A 19,321-nucleotide genomic window follows, 5' to 3' on the forward strand; every position below is an offset into this window, starting at 1 on the left:
GTAGATTCACAGAACTTGCATGGTGACTGTATTTGTTCTCACCGCTGCATCATTTGTTATAATATTTATTGAAGTGGGTGGATTTTCCGACGACGTAAGTAATCTTCTAAAATATTACTATTAATGACCGATCAGAAAGCAAATTCTTCATTTTCTGACAATTCTATTGTAAAAAGAATAATGTTATTCTAGGAATTAGGTAAAAGTTTAAACAACAACAACAACAACAACAACAACAAAACAATGATCCTACTTTCGTGTATGTGTGAATGGAAGTTTCAATTACCATGTAAAGTGAAATTGATTTTCATTAGATAAATGAGCAAGTTACTAATAATAAGTAAAATAACATGTATCAATATATGTATATATGTAAAGTCTGATGTAAAAGCAACCCTGCGAAAATAGTTTTTTAATATTTACAACGTTACCTCCTTTATGTCTCTGTCACGGTTGGCTTAGTGGTTTCAGAATACGTGTAATCAATCGAATTGAAATATGATCATTACTGAAAGTTGCAAAAGAGCTTAACTTTCAATAAAGCAAAATCGTATTAATTGATGTTTTTATCTCCTCTACAATATGTCATGTTGTTTTCTTCCAAGGCATATTCGAAGTGTCTTGTTAAATGGTGTTTATTTATTGTATATTTGTACGTTTGACACGGCGTTATGAGGTAGTCATCTCTCAAATCTCCTCTGCAATAGATCATTTTGATTTTACCGAGGTATATTCCAAGTGTTAAGAGGGAATGGGTATATTTGTACCGGACACTTTGTATAAATGATTGGCTCTGAGATAGCAGGAATTTATTAAATACATAGACATAAATGATACATTTAGACATGAATTAGAATTGAGCACAACATATACCGAATGATAGATAAGACTACACGGTACAGCATTTTCGTCCTTAGGGACTCTACAGCTTGATGTTTTACCTGACAGGTGGGAATTTCTGATGACAGCCACAAATTTGCCACATATCACCCTTTTTTTGGTATAGTTGTCATGGCACTAACAGTTATAAATGTAAGTATACCATACATTGACAAAACTTGAAGATAAAACTTCTATTTTATCCACACATCCAATTCCTCTGCCCAGTTGCTTCAATCATCTATCAGGCAAAATTTCTAAACGTATAAATCACCAGCAATTTAACATCAACAGTTACCTATATATGTTTATAACGATTATAACTAATATTAAGTATTGTAACATTTTATCAGGCGTTAACATTTCTAAGAATATGTCATAATTTCTTTTTCATAACGAAAATTCAGTATCTACAATCGTGTTTTGTAAATACATAAATCAATTCAAAATAATAACATTACAGTTCAGTAGTTCCTACACGAATGCATATATTACCACAGAATGGTGCGCGGACTCATTTTCTCTTCTACCCACGAAACCACATTCGGCATTCTCAATGTAGCATTCTTTACAAAAATCAACCCTTATAAATATTGTTTTACTAAAAACCATATATTTATAGAATAGTTTTACGGCATAGGCTCGTGCATCACGTGTCTTAAACTAATTTCACAATTAATAAGAAGAATTCAGTGTATGATGAGTATAGATTATACAGTTATTATCGCTTTAAGCAAAACTAAGGTACTTCTTTATAAAATCGATAAGTGATTCCACTGCTTAGGCAAACGAGCGTTGGTTATATAATTAGATTATATTGTTTCTTTTGCAGCCATTTATAACTCTGTTCAGATGTGCACCGGGCCACAAGCGGCGACCTATCTTTAATTTTTATCATTGGTTTTTTGGAACTAGCGCACATGTAATAGCAGGTTCGTTTGTCCTATCATTAAACTATAAGGAACTATCTAATTATCAGTAACGATTTTGCCTTATATAATTTCCCCACTCGTACAAATGAAAAACAAAAATAAAACATTCACACAAGTGGAATAATATATAATTTTTTCTATCTAATATTTCTAAATTGTATATTGTTTTCCAGTTTGTTTCTACTTTATGACATTGATATGAATAATAGTGATTGAAGTCAAATTAGAGTCAAATACAGTGTGTATAGAATGTATGACTTTATTCATTTCATGGATGAATTGATATTACCAGAACATTAATGAGTAAATACAGTGATAATTTTCTGTGTTTCCATGCGTGAAGATTAAAAAACGAAACGTATTGTTTATCTTTCAGCCGTGACTATTGTGTTTGCTATGTACTTGGACAAGTCTAATGTGCCACCAAGTGCTAAATATATAGCAATATCTTACCCATGTGTGTTTGTCTTCCTTGATTTGGTCCTGGAAATATATCTACTCATCAAGAAGAAAAAGTCAGGTGACTGTTATGGTTTTATAGCTTTAGAATTCATAAAAAAACATAAGTCAAATTATTGAAATAGGAATAACAGATAGGGTAGAAGTTAATATTATGTTGATAATTAAGACGTTAGAATTAAGGAGAAGGTAAACGTTAACATAATGTTGACAATTAGGAAATGGCATACAGCTGTACAGGTCGTCTGATATATTATCCAATGGAGAGTAAAGTATTAAAAAGTCAACTATAACAATTTGATATATCTATGTTAGAAAGAGTCAATGTCATGGTATAATGTTATAATTCAGGTCAAACATTTGACTTGGAGCTCAAACGTCAGGGAGATGACACGTTACCCGACACATCTCCATCAACCGACAATCAGGTCAGTCCGAACCCTCTGCACCCGCAGTCTTTTATATAGAATTTTATTTCCATTGATATCGGACAAAAATCATATGTTTTAATGCATGATACCACGACTGTACAAACAACACACAAGATACTAGCACCGTTCAATACAAATTTAGAATTTGATGTAGTAGATCCATAATAATTGATTGAGATGGCTGTACATTTTTTCTGATTATGTCATTTTTTTTTATTTCACTTGCAATAAGACAATGACAAAATAAATGAAAAAATCTAAGTAGCATCTTGATTTCATCAAGACCGATATATCTTAACTTTTTTTATACTTAATTCAATCTTGTGGGTTTGTAGATTTGCTACATCGCTGCACTATTCAAACTACATATGGTCTATATTTCAGGAGAGAGGACCGTTTGCGAAAGTCATGCTAGGAATACAAATAGTGTCGATGGCAGCCTTTGCTGTTATTCTGATTGTTCTTTTAGCCCGAGAAGAGGACGATTGACGGATTCAGAAAATACTGAACTACACACCTTAATAGAGAAGAACTAAAGTAATTAGATAGTTAACAAACACATATGTGCTTATATGCTTATATATAGAAAATCAAAGAAATTTTGCATCATCACTTGTGATGAGACATTTGTGGGATCGCCAACGCAACAGAAACAGCGTGCATATATCGTCGCACATCGTGCGCACAATTGTTCGATGTGTGATTGGATCTCTTCCCTGTGCGGTTTCGTAAGATGGAAACTTAATGAAAAGAACTTGAGTAATTAAATAGCTATCGAAAACATATCATGTATATATATTTTTCATTTACATTAGTGAGTTTCACAATTATTCTGATTATTACATAAATATATGTTAGTATCATTAAATTCTTTTTTAATTTTATTGGAGTATTACTAATGGTTATATATTGATTGAAATCTACATGTACATTGTGTTGCTGAAAATAATGAATATAATCTTTGCTAGTTCTATGTATGTTAGTTTTACAAGTATAACATGATATATAAGAAAACGAGAATTAAATGTTTTACTTCATGAACACGTTTGGTTTGTTATTTCAAAGTTGATATGACAAGAACATTTAATCATAATTGAAAATAAGGTTCAAACACGAACATTCACGATACTATATAAAAAGTCGTGCAAAATACATACAGGAAATGAATGGTTTTCCATTGAATATAACATATATTTCACAAGTATGTCAGAATATCGATATTTTCACTAGTCCGAAGCACCAGAAAAAATATCAAAATTTTCTGTTATACGAGTGAAATGAACGTTATATTCAAAAGGAAACCATTCAATCTTCATTTTTATGTCAAAAAGTGTGGTTATCAGTAACATAATTCATGACATCATCTCTTTGTGACGTTTTACGTTTTTTGCAATTATCGGAGAATCTGTACATAAAAAGCTAACGTCAAATCTTTTGTCAAAAACTAGTCTAAACTGCAGAAATACAGCAAAAAAAACCCATCATTTTTCAATATGGTGAAAACAAAGGTTCGCTCTGATTGGTAATAAACGAAAAACTGATATTTTGACAGCGAAATCCTATAGTTTCACTGCTCATTGCTGCAGTAAAAATACAAGTTTATAAGTTTATGAAATATTGTTGCTAGGACGTTAACCTTTTTTAAAAATATTTTTAAACATATTGTTATTGACACTTTGGAATTTTTTAATTAACATAAAGTGCATAACTTTTTACATCATTTTAAATCGTATACCCTTTTTTATATATTATTTCAGCGAAATTTAGCAATTTAGTCCTTTCAAATCAGTTTGATAATTTTTTATATTTCGCTGGCAAAAATGCATGAAATGATCTGTTTGATTTTGGTCTAGTTAAATAAAAAGAAATTGTTGATTTGACAAAATCCTGAATTGATGACAAAGTATTCTTGTATGACCGCTTGTGGTGATACAGTTACGGGATCAAAGACAGCATCAAAACATCCTACAAATATCGTTCGAATCGCAGACATCGTGATCAAATCACACATCATCACACATCGGACGATCAATATTTTGTAATGAATTTCAGTCCGTGTGAAATAAAAAAAAGTTCATTATCTGCATTAACATATAGAGATATGATTATACATTTTGTATGTACATATTTGTATGTTCAACGTCGGCAGGTTGTATTTATATTAAAAATGTCGACCACTTGGAAGAAAAGTCTTGTGACTCAAGTTTCATCTACCCTTAATAACTGAGGTCATAAGGTCAATAGCACAGTGAATGACCAAGATGTTCCCAAAGGTCACGTGTTAAATGCTAGCTTCTTCATCAGTTTATAATTGATAAATATGAACTAACCATTCTCCTTCGTTTAGATATGGCAATCTCATTAATATCCTTTATAAAATAAAACATATATTTTCTGTTTCTCTAAAAAAAAAAAAAAATCTGTTTTAAGATACGTGGCCGATGTCAATAATTCTCTATTAATACACGTTACCGCTGTTGACGTTTGAGCTACCTTACACCTTAATGTAAAATATACAGATTTCCATCAAATAAATCAAACATCACACAACTAAGACATTCTATCTTTATATTACTCATCAGAGAGTATATACACGAGGACCAAGTCCGGAAGCTGGTGACCTAGTGGGAGGACGTGATAACAGGTTGGGATCCTCCCATCACAGTTGTTCAAATCACTGTCTGTATCAGGATTACAAAGTAAAGGTTGGTGGTTTATTTTATTTAGAGGAATACGAAAAGTATCATGAATGAGAAAATGTCAGAATTATACGGAACATGCATTTTGAATGGTATATTGAATATCTAATTTTAACGCATTTCTTAAACTGCTTGAGACTGCTGCGACTCCTCTATCCCTGGTAATATATTTTTCCTTTCTGCTATACCCTTTTTTAATTTATACCCAAAGTTTATTTTAATATAAACTGAAAACGCCATGAGGTATCTTATAAACTTGAATAATTTAGCAAAGAAACCAAATATTGTGAGAATATGATGATATATTCTAAATTATTTTCACGTCTACTGTAATACTTGTACATATTTTTTTTGTATATTATTGATTCATTTTATTTTATAATGAAGTATTAAAACAACCACACGACCAGTTGGTGTAACATGACGACTATGATATAAGGAAATGTATGTAGCTGTTAACATTTTGTAATTTAGTATTAACATTTCAAAAGCTATAAGAAACTGAAACAAGAATGGAAACTCGACATATGTGCTGGATGTTTTGCACCCCCCCCCCCCCCCCCCCCCCCCCTTTTCTTTTCTTTTCCTTCCTAATGCTGATATTTCATAACTTGGTCTTTGATAAGTTGTCTAAAATAATGTCATCTACATTCTTATCTTGATAAGGCTTATTTTTTCATGATTTAAAATGATAATAATAACAAAAAGCCTTACAAACTTCATTTCCGTTCTCATATCAAATTTTTTAAAGATTCTTTCTGTTCAATGTTTAAGGTTTGAGACAAATATTGCTCTCACATATTTCAAATGGTAAAAGGCGTTTTTGCAATGCATTAGTTTTGTAGTGGGTTCTAATAATTATTGCAAATGTAGATTTCATATTAGATTTATTGATAATTTGTTTAATCGTCTGCGTAACATATACATTGTGCAAATATATCTACATTTATATATATGGGACAAAGAAGTAATTCAAACAATGCACACTGTTTGAATTACCCCATATGATCATTACAAGTAATTCGTATCCTCCATACATTTATGTGAGGATCCAGTGTTATCTGGATTATATTGTTTATATTACTTCTTTGACCCATACATTTATATATATATATTATGGTGTGCGTATATAACGTTGTAACGCCTTCTTACTGATGTAGATTATTCAAAATTAATTGTTACTTATTTCTCTAAGCATTGCCTTTAAAGTCTGTATCAAGAAGATTTTACCTGTATGTTTGATAGAGTCCAAACATCTAGATACAATCAGTTAAAATAGACATCTTCATGCATGAACGATCTGCAGAAGTATCTGCTGTGTGACGGATTTGGACAGCGGACATGGTGGTGAGATTCATCCTGTTTAAACGACTAACATCAAAGCAAAGCACTGATAGCTGAAACTTCCGAAGTTTGGTTGTTACTTGTCCCAATACTGTATATTTTCGTTGATCCTAGAGATCAAATAACTTGATTAGATACTTACACTTAAAATTATTATTTGTTGTTAACAGCCATCTGAAGCTATTTATAGTTTGACGATTCAATTCCATGAAGATGCTATACGATGACTGTCAGTAGAATGAATAGATTCCACATATACATATCAAAACTAGGAAGATATTGTACGTTAGTTCAAAGATGATAGTATGTGTTTCCCTCTACAGCTATAATAGCATTGAATCTGTTAACAACCGTTCAGATATCGGTAGAAATATAATACACAATATGTGAAAATTTGATAAACTCAGTACTTCCTGAATGCTTAAATATTAAGGTAATGGAAGCAGGAATTTGGAGGAAGCAGAATCTTGTGACTGATGTGAATCAACAGTGTTCGAATCATCCGGGTTTAATTCCTTAGAAAAAAGAAAGGAAAAATCTGGACCGAACGAAACCTTAGACTCATCTGATGTATTCGATGTATGCCTGTTCGTCACAAGTGAGGTTTACTCTAAATACATACTTTTACCGTGTTTACTTTCTTTAACGTATGTGGTAATATACATTGTTTTACATTACAGATGTCGTGGACAAAATTAGTTTGTATCCTTATCGCTGGTGTGTACATCCAGGTAAGATGTGGTTAATGATAAGGTGATGACACACAGTCTTTCTGAAATCTGTGTTACCTATGTATTATTAAAATAAGCAAAATAAAATCCACATCGTTCAGATAATAATAATGTTGCATGATTATGAAATCTCTGACTGTAAAACAACTCTTATTCAAAAATGTCCTATTTTGTTTTATCTATAGAATTTTGATCTTCATAGGGTACATTCCTTTGGAATATTACTTATATAGGCCTAATCTTATCAATATTACCATTCCATATTATGGATGACGGATACAAAAACAAGAAAAACGCTTGGCATTCCGGAAAGCCTGCTTTCTCGATGAAATCATACATACGATATTATGTTGACACCGAGATGTAATTTCTAAGATCATTCTATTTATGTAACATCTAGCTAACTGACGGGGTAATCCCACCAGACCCCGGATGTGGAAGCACTAAGGTGTGTTGGCCCTCGGAATGTCCCGTTGGCGGATGTGTTGGATTCCTGGTTAGTTGGTGGAACACCGATTTGGATTATCTGCGCTTCCAGATGAAAGTTGAGTTTGTCACTCAAGGCGACCACTATATCGCATTAGGTTTCTCCGGCAACAATCGGATGGTAAGTTTTCAAAAACTATTTTTGCCATTTTTCCAAATTGATACGTTAATGGCTTCATCAAATATATCTATAATTTTTACTGCGTAAGTTACACGGAAAACAAAATGCAAAAGATATTAACTATGATTATTTTCATTATCAGGAATCTTTAAGAAAAAATATGTTTTTGTAACGCATGAACGTTGATGATAAGATGGGATGATTCAACTAAAATACGTTAACAATTTTTATGAATATCAAAAATGTTTTAAAGTTTACAATTTGAAAACCAATTAGAATATGTATTTCTACTTGATCAGCCGGACAGCAGTATTGTCATGTGTCTAAGTGATGCAAATGTCCAGCTAGGCTATACCTCGGGTCGAACATACGTCCCAGGAACGGTAAGTAGTTGATATCATATTAATTTTAAAACAATAATTGACATATGGTAATATTTATTCGAAAACGATAAACAAGTCTTTTGTATTGAGGAATGTGGTTCTATAACTAGCCGAGGTGGTTTGCTGTATCTTGTACTATCTAGGTTGTGACCCCGGAAAAGACACTGCATGCATCCCAATTGCTCTGGCTAGCATGTGTAACACATATAGTGCTTGTCTTATTGCCATATCTCACCGCTAGGCTGCGCTCACGTATTTATTGTATAAGAAAACGTACAGCATGTAAAAATGTATTGCTCAGGAGTGGAATCCCCGTGTCTGTTCAAAGGGAGGTCAATCCAACAAATACAAAAATATGAACTTAAATAAAAGCTACACACTGATGTATGAAACTACGCTCCATGCTGTCAGTGACGTCATACAGGATGGAAAACGTTATTGTGATATCACTCTTTTAACACTTTTAAGTGTTTATGACTTTAATTGTAATCAAGACATTAACCTAACGATTTGGTTATTGCTAGGTGATGAATGTCATATTAATATATCAGTTTATGGTCTATAAAAGGACCATCTGCCTTATTCATTAAACTTGAGAAAATATTTTCAGTAAGTAACAATGTCAGTTTTTTTTATATTTCATGTTGATTTGAGCAGAGTATTTGTAGTTCCGGCAGATTCTTACCAAACCATTGTTGATCTTGCTATCGTCAATTAAATTGTCATTTTCACGTATCGCCATAACCAAATAATAACTAATATAATTGATATTTAAAAGGTAGCAGTTTTCCGTCTAAATTTTAGGACTTGTATGGAATTCGGAACACATCAGTTGTCATTGAGAATAACATCACCACATGCACCTTTGATCGAATCAAGAACCCAGTCCGGAACGCAGCTCAACTAAGATATCTAAGCAACCCGTTCTTCCTCCTTCGGGCTTGGGGACTAGCCACAAGTAAAAACATTATTTAATATTGTAAATATGCTAAATTGGAAGAAAGCTTTTACCCACAACAATTCAGTAAAATAATCCAAGACTATTATAGGGATAACCAGTTATACGAATACCAGCAATAAAAAACCAAATGGAAGACTCAGACGAGATGCTTCTTGAGATTTGACACATATACTACGTTGCATAGTATGGCGTTGTTTGATGTTATCATCAATTTTGAATTTTATTTTGTTTATATTTATTATAAGCATGGGTGTCGTAGGGGAAAAGGAAAATTGCCAAAAATCCTGTTCAGTAGACAAATGGATAACCTTTCTGATTTGAAAGCGCGAGTTCTGAGATTCTTGATAAAGGGAACTATTTTGCACGAATTTGTATTTTTCATTACCATAGAAAATGGAATTCCACATCCACATCGGAATATATGTCGAACAAATTTGAACACATCTTTAAAACCCAATCTGCACATCACCTGAATTCTATCTTATAATCGACACTTTCCGTAAACGAGCAGAATCATCCTCATTTAACTTTTCATATAATTACTTATGTCATCACCCTTGTTCTTATTTTGAGATTGTGTCACCGGATTTGACCTTGCTTTATCTGGCGGGTTTCGTCGATGAATCAGAAAACGCTCACTGTACCGGAACATCTTGCCTCCTTCATCTTGTACTTTTCAAAGTCTAAATGCAAATTTTAATTATTATTTTTCTCATATCAATCGATTTTTATAATTACGATTTTGTTATTATGGTGATATTCTGCATTGTAATTGATTGAACTGAAATATGCTATTTATTCTATAATTAATCAGATGGAGTACCAAGCTACCACGGTACCACACGAGGAGTGTCTCCTAATGAGTACTCGTATCCTACCCCAACAGCCGCAGGACACACCGTACTTCCATTTACTACAACCCTCGGCGCAAGTCTCATGGTTGTCAGTCTATTCTACATATAGGAACGACAGTGAATCAGAGGGCCGCAAGATTAAAAATCTACCAATCTACGGAGTATTAACCATTCCATATATCAAACTATTCCTTGTTAAAATAAGAAAACATTTATTTTCATGTCACACTACAATAGGTCTAACAGAGACAACGGAAAGCATTTATAATCACTAACATCTGTTGATTATGGTAAATGATTGAAAACCATCACTATCACTGATTAAGTGTTGTAAGAATTGTCAATTTTTGACGGAAAGGTATTATCCATTAATAAATCCATAAAACCCACAAAATGTTGACATCAATATTGAAGTACGGTGAATTACGTTAGATAAATGCATGTATGTGTATAAAGATATATATCCATATAACATATGCATGAATTATATTGTTACACATTTGGTACGCTGTTTATTTATTTCGTTTCATTATGAAGGGAGTCTTAGTTTATAGTATCAGAATTTATCTTTTGTATTCATTTGATTTTTTTCAATAAAATCTTCATTGTTCTATTTTCTGTTATCATAGTATTTTCCTGGTTGGAATTTTCGTAGGTATATTTTGATGATATCATCTTGGTTTTAATAATGTAGATATAATGTACAGGGGTGCTGCCGCCACTCATCATATATCACACTCTCATACTGTCAGAAGTCAGTGTGGTGGGGACACTAATGTACAGGGGTGCTGCCACTTATCATATATCACACTCTCATACTGTCAGAAGTCAGTGTGGTGTGAGACAATGATGTACAGGGATGCTGACATTCATACGTCACACTCATAATGTCAGAAGTCAGTGTCCTGGGAGACATTAATGTACAGAGGTACTGCCACTCATCATATATCACATTATCATACTGTCAGAAGTCAGTGTGGTGGGTGTTAGGAGACAATACTGTACAGGGATGCTACCACTCATCATACATCACAATCTCATACTGTCAGAAATAAATGTGGTTGGAGACAATGTAGAGGGTAGCTTCCACTCATTATGCGTCACACTCTCATACAGTCAGAAGTCAATGTCCTGGGAGACAATAGTGTACAGGGATGCTGCCTCTCATCATATGCCACACTCAAAATGTCAGAAGTCAGTGTGGTGGGAGACAATGATGTACAGGGATGCTGCTACTCATCTTACGTCACACTCTCATATTGTCAGATATCAGTGTGGTGGGAAGCAATAATGTACAGGGACGATTCCAATCATCGTACGTCGCACTCTCATATTGTCAGAAGTCGGTGTTGTGGGAGACCATAATGTACAGGAGTGCTGCCACCCATCAAATTTTACACATGAAAATGTCGACAACTTGGAAGAAGTGTTCTGCACATACCGTAGCCGCGAGATGTTTCCCCTTCTTATGAGGAACGAAAAAATCCGACGGATTTGTTAAACAAAAACAACTATAGTCAGTTTCTCACTTATCACAGGTAAAATAGGTTATCATACAGGTAAAATCAATTGACATATTAGTTAATCCGCCTACCGCGGGTTTGGAAATGATTTTGGAGTCAACGAATTCGATGTTTATTAGCATTATTGATCAACACAACATGGCATGAATTATATCAGGTTTCCTTGTGTTCTATAGTGAAACCACGTTTAGTGTCACCAACATACAACATACATATATAATTATGGTAGCTCGAAGACAACCGAGACTTCAGAAATGCCCGGCAAGGGAGACAATTCCTGTTGGCTCAGTCCTGTTTCAACCACCATCATCCCCGTTCTAAAGTCCCTCCTACGCCGTAATAGGTACATGAAACAGAAACATCAGTCTCCCGTCCGAGGACACGTCCAAGAGGCTGAGTAACATATATATACATATTAACAGTTCAGGCCTCTGCTCATCAGTGGTAACGGCTTAAGACCTGAGTAGATCCCCTGGTGATAAGATGGAGGATCTGATGAGGGTTATTACGTACTTTTATCTGTTTGTTGGTTGTTGGTTGCAAGCTCCAGGATTTCCAGGGTCCTAGCACCCAAATGGGAGGCTACAATGGCGGCTATCTCTCCGATGTGCGTATTATTGCCTTCCTAGGTGGGAAATACGCAGAGTCAGGCTCCAGGAGTAACCGGTCCCTAGGGATCGCTCAGGCTTCAGTCTGGGGTCGTCGATTCGTCTGACTGCGGCTGTAACTCCAAAATACGTTTTCGGGAACCTCCGGAGCCACGCACGCACGACCTCCTCTTCCCCAATGAAGCAATGGAGATGGACCCCTGCTCCTTGGAACACGCATCCTCCACCATGACTAAGGCAGACCTATAGACTTCTTTGCCGTAGACGTCTTCCTTCACTCCCCTCAAGTGCAGAAGGAGAGGCTGCGCTGGTCTAGCCATCATCAGAAGTTTGGCAAAAATCTCCCCTTCACGTCTCCATTTGGCGGAAGGAATTGTTCGGACTAACCCGCGCTCTCCTAATACCACCACCTTTGGATGTTCCAGTAGTCGCTGGAGGCAAATCTTCCGGTCGACTGTGAGTGTCTCAAAATGTTTGGGATGAACACCCACAGACACTCTCTAGGGCCCTTGCAGTGCGAAATCTACAGGTGGATAGGTGCTGGGCTCACTGTAGACGATGATATCTCCAACCACGTTCACTGTCAATCCTGGTCGCTGGATCACACCATCTGAACAGCTGTATTCCAGCAGGTCTTCGACGGTGTGACCGCCACTTTCCCCCAGATCTGGCGGCTTGTCCTGCCGAGGTGAAAGTGACTGTCAATCACTCGTAGGGCGCTCTGTTTAGAGTGGCGCGATGGCTCTTCCTCGTCTGAGCTGACTTGGTCCACAACGACGTACTCCTCAAGTCCTTATAGCTCTTCCTCCTAGGGGGTCTCTGGGGTGGATGATGAAACCTCGGTGACGCTAGTTTCACCACTTGAGTTGGTGGCAGCTCCATTGTGGTGCGGGCCATCGTGTAACTGTAAAAGTCCAGATCTGGGCTGAGGTACAGGGCTCCAGAATGGCGAACAAACATCTCCAGAACATCTCCGGATTCCCAGCACTCCACAAACTTGCCTGAGGACGTCCTCATTACATCGATCTAGGACGCTCCCTACCAGAATCATCCTAGATACGTTGACATGGTCCACAGCTGTCTGTAGGGTTGCCTTTCTACCGTAGGGTTTTCTAACCAGCCACTTCAATGCTTCTACCTTACCAGGAATATTGGAACAGACGTCCACATGTCACTCAGTCCGCATGTCTTTTGTTTCAAAGCCAGGTAGAGGACAAAAGATAGGCACAGTTTGTGGCTTCTGGGCTGGCTTTGGTGACGGTGATGGTGAGGGTGGACGTACTGGGCTTATATGTCGGGTCACCTCTTTCGGAGGTTGTTCCCCGGTTGTCAAAACCAAAGGCCTTTTGGTTCGAGCAAAGCCCATATCACTCTTGTGATAAGGACGACCAGGGTGGGTCTTGCTGGCTGCAGAGATGAGTACTGGCGACGATGGTACTGAAGTGTTCATGGCTTCCTCCTGAGGTCCTTGGAAACAGCGGGTGTTGATACGGGAACAACAGACGTAAGGTCCAAGTCATCATCGCAGGTGGTGTTCTGGGCCAGATTCCCCTCCTTGGGTTAACCCCAAACAACGACAGGGACAGGTCTGTCTTTAGACGAATATCTCTGCGCATCACTGGTGCCGGGTCCTGGGTAGAAGCAGCTGGCTTCTTCTTGGGTTTAAACAGACGGCTCCCATCCATGGACGGTAGGTACTGGTCTATCCACTCGTCGGGTAGGTCACAGTGACAATTGGTCCTCGTCTCACGGATCCACTTACGGTCCACCTGTCTCCGCGCCAACTGATACTGGGCCCTGACTCCTCCACGGCTATGGACATATAAAACGCCATAGGCTACAGAAACGCCCCTTCCTCACTGACGCGCCGCACACACTGCAGTACAGTCTCTTCCTGTCGTCGGAGGCTAGCAACAGTCCGTTGTCCAGTGGTTTTATGACCTCTTGACGCCCTGGCCGATCTGGTTGTTGGCTTGGGCGCTCGTCTGGGACGGCCCTCCTTCCATGAACGTTTGATGAATTGTTGGACATCTCTGAGGAAAGAAGAACACACTAATTATTCCCTGGCAAACACTCAGGACAGAGGTAAACATCAATTAGGATGAACACACGGAAAAACAAGTTCAACTGGCGTGTTAAGTTCTCTCCCCAACATTAACATATTGGGTGTGAACCCAGAACTGCGATTCACAGCCATTCTGATAGCCCCCGATACTTGCGGTAGGAGCTCGTCCCACTAGCTAGTGGACAGACTTGTGAAACATCGTACTGCGTCCATTACCGTGCGGTTAAACCGCTCAACATGTCCGTTGGCTGATGGCCTAAATGGTGTTGTCCGAGCCTTGTGTATCTTGAGCTTTTCACAGAGCTGTTTGAACAGGTGACTCCCAAAGTTTGTCCCTCAGTATGTAAATATCTGCAGGGGGGTACCCAAACCTTGAGAAAAAGTTATTGACAGCAGCCCTTGCTGTTTCTGCCGCAGACTGATTCGGAAGTGGGATACATTCTACCCATTTAGTAAACTGATCCACTATCATTAGGATGTAAGCGTTGTTGCTACGCGTAACAGGAAATGGTCCAATGAAATCCAAATGAACGAGTTCCGTTGGTGCGCTGGCATGATAGGACGTTAGTTTATCCCTAGCTTTCCTGTTGTTCTGTTGCAAGTTGGACACGAGGAAATGTAGTTCCTGACATCCCGTGATAAGTTGTACCAGTAGAACTTGGCTACATCTCCCGATCGTCCTCCCTTGACCTTGATGTCCAGCGGACGGCAAGTCATGTGTTAGGGCCAAGATCTCCTTCCTCAGATTTTCGGGGACAACCAAGAGTATGCTAGTAAGGCAGCTTGCATCCCGCTTCCACAAAACACATCGTCATCAAAGTTTATAACAGTTCCCTGTTAATCCAATAATATTTTACCTCCTGGCTGCTTAACATCTTCGGTAGGTGTCTCACGTGACTTAGATGCTTAGCTTAGGATCCTCCTGCTAGGCTTTAATAATATCCGTCCAAATATACCCGCTCACCCAGGTGAGTCTGTCGACGTCCTGAGTAACGGTTCTGACTGCTGGTGACCGATTGGCTAACAGCACCGCAACGTCAACGGAGTCAATGAAATTGCTCCACTCGCGGTGCCTTTTAGTACAGTAGTCGAATCCGCAACACGGCAGCTGTTCCGGCAAAACGTTATGCCTGTATTCCTGGCAGATGCAATCATGCTTACCTCCGGACCGATGATGAATCTCCATCCAGTACTGGCTTAACTCTTCCAACCAGCGTGCTAGTTGGCCGTTAGGATTCTTAAAGTTCATCAACCACTGAAAACTACTATGGTCGGTCCTGACTTCAAAATGGCGCCCTAAAAATAGTGACGGAAATGTCGCGAAATACGAATAACCGCGAGGAGCTCCTTCCTGGTGGTGCAGTATTTTCGCTGAAAAGAAAAGAAAAGCGAGCACTATCTTCCAGTGCAGCCTCAATATCAAACTCATGACTCTCGAGAACGAGCTAGGTGCGTTGGTCAGACCAAAGGGCATCTGCTTTAACTGATACAAACCGTATTTGGTGGTGAACGTTGCCTTACATCTATCTATGTCCTTGAACTTAATCTGCCAGTAGCCCCACGTGGTGTCCAGTTTTGAAAACCATATGTTCCCTGACAGATTGTCGATACATTCTTCCACCAACGGCAAAGAGAACACATCCTTCTTGGTCACATTGTTGAGAGCCCTGTAGTCAATGCACCATCTCGCACTCCCGTCACGCTTCCGTACCAACACTGGAGATGACGCCCACTCCGACATTGAGGGTTCAATAACATCAGCCTTGAGCATTTTCTCCAAGTGCTTCTCCTCCTCCCCAACAAAAACAGCTTGGCGTTCTGCTGAAACGCTGCTTAATTGGGCCAACATCGCCTGTGTCAATGGCGTGCTCTATGGCTCGGAAATTCCCGATATCAAATTCGTTCGCAGAAAAAAACAAAATATCAGCATAACTTATTAACAGCTGTTTCAAGTCTGCACGCTGCTTCTCATAAAGCTCTTCACATGACCGATGATACATGTCCTGTAAATGTTCAGGAACTTCTGTGGCTTCAGATGTGGAAATTTGACGGATACGGAATGTGGTACCTGTTTCAGGTAACGCCTCGGGAACAATCTCATACCTTCTTAACAGACGGGTTGATAAACGACATAGTTGGACCATGGTTACCATCGAAACATACACGGCACGCAAACAATGTCTTAACCTCTGGCTGTATAAAATAGCTTTTCTCCTCAAGGGGCTGCTCGGCGATACACTGTAAAATGATAACAGATCTCGCTGGCACAGTGATCCGACGAGCTACTTTGATCCTGACAGCCAAGACAGCGTCAACGGAGGTCTCCAGGTTCGTTTTGAAGGGCACCGTTCTCTGTTGAATATGAAAAGTATTTCCTTTCATATCCACCGTAGCTTCATCCTTGGCCATCAACTCCAACCCAATTAGCATATCGTCCTCAATAGGTGCAACATACATATTCTCTTGGAACCTAAGGCCATCAAGCTGTAACCGGGATAAGTCGAACAAGCATCCCTTCATCTTCATCTCCCTACCGGCACCTCGCAAAGTAAATTTCTCAATGACTACAGATGGGTCTTGTAATTACCGATAAACTTTGTCGGAAATCAACGTAACCTTCGACGCAGTATCAATTATATCATAAAGTTTCTTACCATGGACCAATACCGTATAACGATCATAGATGGAGACTTAAACTGTCGTATGACTAGATGTCTCGGCATTTTTAACTTGGATCAGACCTTGGCCTTCTAGGCTGATGCCTCCCCGTATAAATCTTTGGAGAAGGACACATGATTCGCACTAGAGCTCGCAGAGCATGTGCCCGGTACCGTCGCAATAATAGCATCGACCGTTGTTCGGTAATGGTGAAGGTGACAGTGACCTGGGTTGACTCCAAGACCTGGACTCCGATTTCTTAGACTTCAGGTGGCACAGTAATGAGCGAATATCAGCTTGAACACTCTCCGTGCTTTCATCAAGGCTGTATATCTGTTTATCGACATTCAAGTCTCTCTTTGGCTAACCCAACTGACAGGAACGTCAACTCTTGCGCACATTGAGTGCTAACTCTGGTTCACCATCGCTGCTCGAGTCAGTGTCAAGGGACACCAAAACTTCACGAACTTAACGTTTGACACTTGGTTTATCAAAGATCGTCTGATGATTAAAATTAAAACTTTTTATTTTGTCCAACACCAGCTCGACCGAATTACAACAGTAGATATACAACGACTGTGCAAAATGTCAATTATTGGCAATTACACACGCTGAAAAAATCCACCGCTAACTATCAATTCTTAACATATATAGTTTATTCTATATATAGATAACTCAAGAACCTAATAACAGTAAAACTTCTTCGAAAATGCACCTGCCAAGCAATGACACAAAGTCGAAAATTCACTGTAAATTATATATAAAATTTCCTCGGGGAAATAATATGTGCAGACGACAGGTTCCGCACATAAAAAAAATCAACAAATTATATATAACACCTGTTAAAATATTGAGTCTTGGATAATTATCACTGTTTAGTAATAATATAACATTGAAACATTTATCAAACAATAATAAATGGCAGTATACTACATGAAAATTATTAGCGACACAAAAAATAAAAAAAAATGGCGACGACTCGCACGTGCTTTTCAAACTTTACAAAAATATGCCTAGATCGAAAATTTGCCATCGACCCCAATATAGTGAAACCACGTGTAGTGTCACAAACATATAACATACATATACAATAATGGTCACTCAAATGGCATATAGTATGCTTACCAAGCAGTACGAGTAAACAAGCAGCAATAGACAAGATATAATGCACAATACAATAATAAACAGTTCTCGTAGGTGTTGACAGGTCAGTGTAGATCTCAAAACTGCTATACTGCTATATCTATATGGTGAAATGACAGCATTTGATTTTGTTTTCAAAAATAGACCCCACGATGGATAAGCTGACATATGTAATCCCGTGAAGGATATCCCAAAAACTGTGTATATACCATTTTTTTATCTTAACGTTTCGATCGTTTTAACATTATGTGTATTCAATTCACATAACATTTACCTAACAAACCTGTAGTGAGCAAAGAACACAGGCATCGATACATAAGTTCTGGTAATTGGAAGTGTTAACATGCACAAAGAAGACGAAGATACTTACAACAGAAACCAGATCCTGCTTTAATGGTACGTCATTATGAGGAAAGTGGATATTTGAAATACTAAGACATTAATTGCATGGTCTGTTGCTGTTTACATATTATATATAACATCATATAAAACATCGTGTGTCTCTTCAACAGTTTATAATTGATAGATATGAACTAACAATTCTCCTTCGTTTAGAGATGGCAATCTCGCTAATATCCTTTATAAAATAAGATATTTTCTCTCCAAAAAACAAACAAGCATTGTGTTTTAAGAGAAGTGATGTCGATAATTCTATATTTACACACGTTACCGCTGTTAACGTTTTTAGACTTAACATCTGAACGTAAAATAAGCAGATTTTCATCGAATAAATTAAATATCACACAACATTGAAATTCTGACTTTATATTACTCATCAGAGAGTGTATACACGGAGGACCAAGTCCGGAAGCTGGTGACCTAGTGGAAGGACGTGATAACAGGTTGGGATCCTCCCATCACCGGTGTTCAAATCACTGTCTGTATCAGGATTACAAAGTAAAGGTAGGTGGTTTATTTTATTTAGAGGAATAAGAAAAATATCATCGATGAGAAAATATCAGAATTATACGGAAGATGCATTTTTGAATGGTATATTGAATACCTAATTTTAACGCATATCTTAAACTGCTAGCGGGTTTGGCC

At 37.7% G+C, this 19,321-nt stretch overlaps 2 protein-coding genes across 3 annotated transcripts in view; both read left to right on the top strand.

The window, feature by feature from the left end:
* LOC117327504 (putative ferric-chelate reductase 1) overlaps positions 1-3,258 on the top strand; it is a 28,110-nt gene extending 24,852 nt beyond the window's left edge. Inside the window, exons 12-17 of the mRNA XM_033884531.1 lie at positions 5-94; positions 949-1,032; positions 1,712-1,811; positions 2,188-2,331; positions 2,622-2,698; positions 3,086-3,258. Coding sequence (XP_033740422.1) covers positions 5-94; positions 949-1,032; positions 1,712-1,811; positions 2,188-2,331; positions 2,622-2,698; positions 3,086-3,190 — 600 coding nt within the window. The 3' untranslated portion in view covers positions 3,191-3,258. The remainder of the gene's footprint in view (positions 1-4; positions 95-948; positions 1,033-1,711; positions 1,812-2,187; positions 2,332-2,621; positions 2,699-3,085) is intronic.
* A 3,924-nt stretch (positions 3,259-7,182) lies between these two features.
* LOC117327505 (putative ferric-chelate reductase 1) overlaps positions 7,183-19,321 on the top strand; it is a 27,855-nt gene continuing 15,716 nt past the window's right edge. The window contains exons 1-6 of one of the 2 annotated variants that reach the window (XM_033884534.1): positions 7,183-7,342; positions 7,425-7,475; positions 7,876-8,082; positions 8,382-8,465; positions 9,270-9,423; positions 10,241-10,881. In XM_033884534.1, the coding sequence (XP_033740425.1) occupies positions 7,313-7,342; positions 7,425-7,475; positions 7,876-8,082; positions 8,382-8,465; positions 9,270-9,423; positions 10,241-10,389 (675 nt within the window). In that variant the 5' untranslated portion in view covers positions 7,183-7,312 and the 3' untranslated portion in view covers positions 10,390-10,881. Of the gene's footprint in view, positions 7,343-7,424; positions 7,476-7,875; positions 8,083-8,381; positions 8,466-9,269; positions 9,424-10,240; positions 10,882-19,321 lie in introns of those variants that run through there. The other variant, XM_033884532.1, reaches the window with a different exon arrangement.

Source organism: Pecten maximus, chromosome 5, assembly GCF_902652985.1.
Source record: "Pecten maximus chromosome 5, xPecMax1.1, whole genome shotgun sequence".
NCBI lineage: Eukaryota > Metazoa > Mollusca > Bivalvia > Pectinida > Pectinidae > Pecten > Pecten maximus.